The sequence below is a fragment of the Penaeus chinensis genome, chromosome 6 (genome assembly GCF_019202785.1).
Source record: "Penaeus chinensis breed Huanghai No. 1 chromosome 6, ASM1920278v2, whole genome shotgun sequence".
Classification (NCBI taxonomy): Eukaryota; Metazoa; Arthropoda; class Malacostraca; order Decapoda; family Penaeidae; genus Penaeus; species Penaeus chinensis.
This window is the reverse complement of record NC_061824.1, coordinates 33165740-33173239: the sequence shown is the minus strand read 5'-3', so window position 1 is coordinate 33173239 and position 7500 is coordinate 33165740. Positions and strand designations below refer to the sequence as shown.

The following is a 7500-nucleotide window of genomic DNA, read 5'->3' as shown; positions in this document are numbered from 1 at the left end:
TCAAGTTCAAGCACAATAGGCCAGCTTGGGATGTGAGTCTGTGTAAAGAGAATGAAGGGCTACAACTCATCCCTATTTGTGTGTTGTGTGTGTGTTAAGATATATATAACTGTATCTTTATATATATGGGTTTCTGGTAAATATTTCTTTGTATATTTGTGTATGGCCATAAATGTGTATGTGTGTTATGTCTGTAAATCTGTTGTATAGGGTGATATGTATGAAGTACTCAAAGATAGTATCATTTGTCAAAAACAAATGTAAATGAAAGTGTCTCTATATGTAAAATAAAATAACTCTGTAGGGCTTTTTATCCAACCTGAGAAAATTTCAGGATAGTGTCCACGATCTGACATCAATGAGACTAACACCAACTGAGCTGGCGCGTAAGCTTGCATCACGGCAGTCATCCAACTTGGTCCTGGCACGAGCCCAGTTATTGGAGCAGAGCCGACGGCCAGGGGTGCACAGCCCTAATCTTCCACCGTCTCTTGCTGCTAGACTCCAAGCTGCAAGGCAGCAGGTAACTTTGTTTTTCCTTTTCTGTCCATCTTTTTCATGTTTTCAGTTTTCTTTCAGAGAATATATATTTGGTTGTATTTTGTTAATTGTAGAGCAAAACTATATTAAAATACATATGATTATAAGATTTTAAGTCAATATTTTGTCAGAAGATTAAAGATCTATATTTAAAGCAACTCTAATAGAGTGACTTCAATAATAATACTTGTATTTTTTATTTTTTATTTGTTATACATATGTAAATATAATTTATATTATGATTGCCAGTGGCTACAACTATAGTATTGTGACTTTAGTGCAAATTCTGGTGCTAAAGCATGTCCATAACCTTAGCACAATTTTTAAAGCCTTGAAATTAGTGTCAGTGCTGCAAGATTCCCACAGCTGTATAGTCACCAATTTAACCAAACTTACTCATTCTAACCTAACTTAGCCTAACTTGATTAGAATAACGACATATCAGCTTTAACCACTTTAATTCCATAACATAAAGCTTACATTTAAAGCTACCATATATACGACAGAGCTTGCAAACTTAATGAGGTTTAGTCTCTATTGAGGTACTTCAAAAAGATGGGTAGCACCAGTTCCATTTAGTCTGTTGAAATTGACTTCTATCCTAGAGTAGCCTGACAGCTTTTTGTAATGCTAAACACATCTTAATCAAAGAAAAGCAGAAATTTTGTTATACTTTTGATAATTATAACAAAATGGAATAAACTGTAGAAATTATTATTTATCTAGCCATTTCTGGCATTTCACAGCACATTGATTGGCTTTTTACACATTTGTGATACTTTGCAATATATTATAATAAGTGTTCTCTCAGTATATTTCCTTTGAAAATGGTTCAGAAATGACAATGATGAAATATAATATTAAAAGAAAGAAAGAAAAAAAAAAGAAAAGAATGAAGTATATATATATATATATATATATATATATATATATATATATATATATATATATATTTGCTGTAAATATGGGCTAATGGTTCAGCTTTTGCCAACTTGATTTTCATTGAGTGGTGCTAGTGGTATTAGGCCATGGTCAATATGTTATTTAATATACACAGTGATGCATTAGCTTTGAAAGTGCCAGTTCTCAGTGCAGTAACAGGTTATTGGAGAAGCTGCTGTCAGTGTTTACTATTAAAGATCTTCCTTCTTTTAATTTAGAGTGTTGAGTCTATCTTAGCACATTCCAACGCTACTCTTCTGACGTCACAGAAGGTGCGGCAGGCTGAATCAAAATCATTGCACGATTTAGACTTGAGGCGTAATCAGGAACCTGGTATGTGCTTTGCAGAATTATGTCTTGGTTTAGAAAAAGATGCGATAAAATAATTATAAATGGACAAGGAAATAGCTAAAACACTTGATATTGATTCTGACAAAAGACATTTGGTCCGTCAGGAAAATACCGATGACATATAAATATTTTGACTATACATTACTATATTTTAGATGGAGCAGAAGACCCTAGCCAAGCCAGCAGCCACATGCAAAACGAAAAATCAAGAAGGACACCACCTGTAGACCACCAGGTTGATAAAACAGAGAGTAAGCTGAAACTCTTGACTGAGAGCATGAAGGAAAACAGTTATAGCTATTCAGTGCCAAAGGGAGCCAAAGAAAAAGAGGGAATGACACAGGGAGCAACGGCTACAGCCAAGCCAGGATTAGACGATAAGAGAGCAATTAATCTGACACACGGAGCTTCAACGCGAACAAGCCTTGACCACACAATTACAGTGAGTTTATATAGTGTAGCTAATGATACTGTTCTTGTTTTAATAACCCAGCAGTGCGAGGATGTGCCACATCCACTGTGTTTGCTTTTTTGTGGTCTTACACATAGATGGCTCCACACGTGCTTAATCACCGAGGAGTCAATTACTATTATTACCTACCTCACCAATTTACCCGTTTCTTTGATTTTCAGAAGATTCTTTTCTCTTTCTTTAACTGTTATTATTCTTAGTAGTATTGTAATAACCATAATAACATCATTGATTTTAATACCATTAGTAAAAATATATATCCCTAAATCTCAAGCAAAGGAGAAATCAGATTGGGTCATGTAGGAATAGAAATTGGCTTCTTGGTGGTGTAGCATTTGTAGAGGCATCTCTGTACAAACAAAATTAATGATAGAAAACTACAGCAGACGGTGTGATTACCCGTCAGCATTGTGTTGATACTAGTTAAAAGTAGAAATGTTATCATTATTGTCTTTATTTATTTCATAGTTTTCTTTGTCTTTTTACAGTTATCCTAATGTGATGTGTCCTCCCTTTCACACTTGACCTGTTTTTCTTCCTCTTATCCTCCCTAGTTGTTCTCTCTTTCATTCTTTTCTAGCCCCAAACTCCTTTATCCTGCACATATTATCATAAGACCTTAGTCTTATTTATCACATCTGTATTTTCTTTCTTTTTTCTTCTTTGTCTTCATTTTGTCCTTCTCCCTTTTTATGTAGTGTCATAATTTTCAGATGGTAGTGAACACATGCCGTGAACTGTGGCAGCAGTTGGAGGAGGAACGCCTTACAAGGGAGCGCTTAACACAACAGCTACAACAACAAGGAAATGTCATTACAACGTTGACAACTGTAAGGATAACTGATAATCTGTTGCTCTCTCTCTGAGTTTGTTTGCCAGTCTCTGTCTCTCTGTTTCGTCTGTCTTTTCTCTCTTGGTTTGTCAGTCTTTTCTTTTGTCTGTCTCTTTCTCTCTTTCTTTTTGTCAGTCTTTCCCACTGTCTGTCTGTCTTTTTTTTTTTTTTTTTTTTACCCTCTCTCTCTCTCTGTCTGTCTCTTTCTTTGTGTTTTTATCTGTGTATCTTTCATTCACTCTGTTTGTTTCTCTTACTCGTTTAATTTGTCTGTCATTCTCTCTATTAATTTTATATATATTTCTGTCTTTCCTATTTTGCATATCACTTGCCTGTTTTACTTTTCTTCTTTTATTTTCTTTTGTTTCCCATCCATGGTTTGTCATTATGCCCTGTTCATAAATAATAAATACAGAAGTGAAATAAAGCAGATAACTTAATGTTCTTCAGTAAATTTAACTGATGATATCTATGCCTTGATTGTTGTATTTGATGTTTCTTGAAGTTTTATATTATCAGTAAGTGATAAAAATAGTACCATGGTACTTGTTCACTCATGTCATAGTAGTAATCTCTCTAACAGCAAAAATACAATCCCTTTGTCACAGGAATTGCTTCAGATACAAGAGCAACAGGAGTCAATTCTTCGTGAGGTCAGTGACGCTCGAGCCTCGGGTCTCTGGGGATTTGAGGGCGACCTCAGTGGGGGGAGCAGTGGCAGTACTGAAGGCGATGATATTGGCAGCAGTCATTCTCTCAGTGGAAAGGTGGTGGGAGGCCGCCCTAGTTCACAGACTGTCAGCAGTCGACACCCACAGAGATCCATTCTGAGAGCTACCAGAACCATCCACACGCCTCACCTACGCCAGCAGTCCCCCATGTACTCAACCATGCAACATTCATCAAGAAGTCATCAGTCCAGTCCCCTCATGGGTCTGTCCCACCAAGCCCCACACTCCCCACGACCCCACCAAGCCTCTCCTAGACCCCACCGTTCCCCATCGCCACAGTCAACCCTCTCCATTGACCGCTCAGAGCCATGGAGTCACATAGGGTACAGAAGTTCAGTATCAAGGCAAATCAGGGATGCGCTCACCAACAGCCAAAACATAACTCCTAAGTCTGAGATTAGCAAATCCCACATGAGCTTTAGCAAAGTGTCTGATGATGGTGCTCTAGGCAGCAAGCAGTTAGAAAAGGAGAAGAAACACACAGGAGAGAGGCAGTCAATTCCAGTCTCCAATAAGGAGAATGATGCCCAGTCAGCTTTAGAAGCAAATGCTATGGATTCCACCATATCTGATTTAGCAGAAAAGAAGTAAGGAGCTTGCAAAATCTTCAGCTTGAATTTTTGCTTGCAATACATCGTGTTGATTTACTTGTTCATATCTATTTATGTGAGATTGATTATATCAACAAAAAGCACTCACAGGACCACATACACATGTACACAAGCACACACTCATGTTCTCTCTGTATTTCTCTCTCTCTCTCTCTCTCTCTCTCTCTCTCTCTCTCTCTCTCTCTCTCTCTCTCTCTCTCTCTCTCTCTCTCTCCCTCTCCTTCTTCTCTCTCTCTCTCTCTCTCTCTCTCTCTCTCTCTCTCTCTCTCTCTCTCTCTCTCTCTCTCTCTCTCTCTCTCTCTCTCTCTCTCTCTCTCTCCCTCCCTCTCCTTTCTTTCCTTTCTTTCTCTCTCTCTTTCTCTCTCTCTTTCTCTCTCTCTCTCTTTCTCTCTCTCTCTCTCTCTCTCTCTCTCTCTCTCTCTCTCTCTCTCTCTCTCTCTCTCTCTCTCTCTCTCTCTCTCTCTCTCTCTCTCTCTCTCTCTCTCTCTCTCTCCTTTCTTTCTCTCTCTCTCTCTCCCTCTCCCCCCCTCCCTCACTCACTCCATTCCTATCCTCCCCCCTTTCTCACTCTTTCTTTTCCTCACTTCTCTTCTCAACTCAACTTTTGAAAACATATCTCATTCACGGCAGAGATTTTAAATATTATTGCAATATTTAAGAAAAGTCTAGCTAAACCTCAAGCCTTATATTTAAGCATTGTAAGTGTAATCTTATTCCCTGATGATTAATACTGTTTGCTGGTCATTGTTGGGAACAATTTGATTCATAATATTGCCTGTAAGCTTACAAAAGCCTACTGGCCTTCTCAGTCATAATCATTACCTTTTGTACCAGTTTCAGGTACATAGAGATAGAAAAGTCTGGATTCTTCTTCAAAGGCTATGTCATATTTCATTCTTCTGTTCTCTGTTTCTTTGGTAATAGCCTAACCACTGCATGAGCCCATATATAGTAGTTCTTAAAGTCAGATGTTACAACAACCCTCTCTCGTGAACTGTTTATTGTGTAATTCCCAGACAAGTGAGATATCATTATCCATATCACGTTTGCATATCATAGCCCACAATTATCATCAATCACAATATTTAGATGGATATTGGGACCACAGGTTTGGAATTTGGTAGTTTTGAGTGTTTTGTTTTAATGTGTGTCTGTGGATGTAAGGCAGCTGTATGTCAGTCTCTTAACTTTTATGCATAAGAATTTTGTAAAGGCTGGATCAGATTTTGGTATAAATGTTTGTGTACAAAGATTGTTGAGTTCTTTGGAGTTTAGAGTAAGAAGTTGAGAATTAAGACATTTTTAAAGCAGAGGAGTGCAGTATCACTGATACCAGGGAGTACAGCATAACTTGATCAGTATTTCAAATGATTTAATGGATAGATATATTTACCATACAAGTACACAAAGTAAGTTAAGCATGTTCATTAGGCAGTAGCTTTTGCAGATTGTTGATTCTTGAATGGATCTTTACATTTTCTTCTACTGATTGTATCAGGTGTTTATGAATTTATAATCTTCAAATATGGACATATGATATTATCTGTTATTTAATTTGGAGTGCAAATTTATGTTTACGATAAATCTACCATGATAAATCCTGTGGATATTCTTGTCAAAGGCATGTTCTCCAGATATGCCATTGCTTTTTATATGTTTTTACTTATTTTATTATTAATAAAAATAGAAGTGACCCTTGAAGGAAACAACGATATTTCTAAACTAAAGTTTGTTGATTGTAAAAGGGCCAGCCTTTATTTGTTATATTGAACATAATCTCACAGATTATTGTGACTGTTGTTATGAAGCCTGCATCTGTAGGGTTCATTACATATCAAAGAATGCATTTCATCAGAAATTTTGAATTGCAAATGATAATGTAATGAAGATCAGCTAAGAATGTGCTTGATACAATATGCTTAATACAAAACTTTATGATCACTGATAAGCAACCATCTTTACCTGCCAGTAGAAAAGAGTAACAGAGCTTATTCAACTTTTCAAAGTATTTTTGTGACTTGTACCCTCCTAAAACTTGTACAATATAAAGCAGTTTGAGAATGCTTAAAAGTCCTTTAACAGCAGTATTCTACAATGCATGCTTTAATACATTTTGGGAGTAATTGCAAATTATGCCTTTCTCCACTTACTTTTACAGTCTGTCAAAAAAATTGCAATTACCAAGAACTGCAACTTTCAGCAACTTCTTTGTCTACATGACAAATATAATACCATGTCTTCTATCTAGATTTATTTGTTCTAATCATTAACCAGTAACCACTCCAACTAACTTATGGTTGTTGATCGTGTATCGTAATCTACACAAGCTTGCTGTAACCTAACCACCATCTTACTCTCTTGCACAAGCTGTGAAAAAGGTGACATCCTGAACCACATACCCTGGCATAAGGATTCATTACAGCCTCTTGTTGCTAGCAGATCTTGTTGGCATTTAGCAATAATTTTTTTGTTTCTAATCAAACATACATGCTTTGTGAAAGCAGGTTAAGGGGCTATACCATGGAGATAAGCTTGTAGAGCTGTAAATTAGGCACCATTTCGTCTCAGCAATAATATATACTTGTTTTGCATAATATATTAATTTTATATTTCATTCATGTCCATCCAGACTCCTGCCAGAGTTAGTGATTCACATAACTAACTTTAAGAGAGCCTTTAATGTAGATGGGATTTGAGAAAGCATAATGGTAACAAGTGTCTAAAATGCAGTTTCCTTGTTGGCTTACAAGTTCATCTCCTGGTCATAGCAAAGTTGTTGAGCACAGTGTAGAGTTTCATTTCTACTTGCATAATGTTGAGCACGTAGATAGTTTCATTCCCATGTTGGGTAATTCTTATAATGTGCACACCTAGGATTTGTTGTATGAATGTTCTGGTTGTTAATGCTTTGCACTGAAAAGCTTTGTTTTAATGTGAGTAAAAAAAGATTTATGTGTTAAAAGCTTGAAATTATGGTACTGGTGCTTTAACTTGTACAGATCGTATAGTGTTTTAATTTTC

General features: G+C 36.6%; 1 protein-coding gene across 3 annotated transcripts in view; it reads left to right on the top strand.

Annotated features, from left to right (window-relative positions):
- Window positions 1–7500, top strand: part of LOC125026527 — a 24102-nt gene that overhangs the window by 2000 nt on the left and 14602 nt on the right. For 2 of the 3 annotated variants that reach the window (XM_047615021.1, XM_047615020.1), the window contains exons 2-7: window positions 1–32; window positions 335–523; window positions 1701–1815; window positions 1989–2275; window positions 3019–3135; window positions 3746–4455. The exon at window positions 1–32 is cut by the window's left edge and continues 132 nt beyond it. In XM_047615021.1, coding sequence (XP_047470977.1) covers window positions 1–32; window positions 335–523; window positions 1701–1815; window positions 1989–2275; window positions 3019–3135; window positions 3746–4455 — 1450 coding nt within the window. Of the gene's footprint in view, window positions 33–334; window positions 524–1700; window positions 1816–1988; window positions 2276–3018; window positions 3136–3745; window positions 4679–7500 lie in introns of those variants that run through there. The other variant, XM_047615022.1, reaches the window with a different exon arrangement.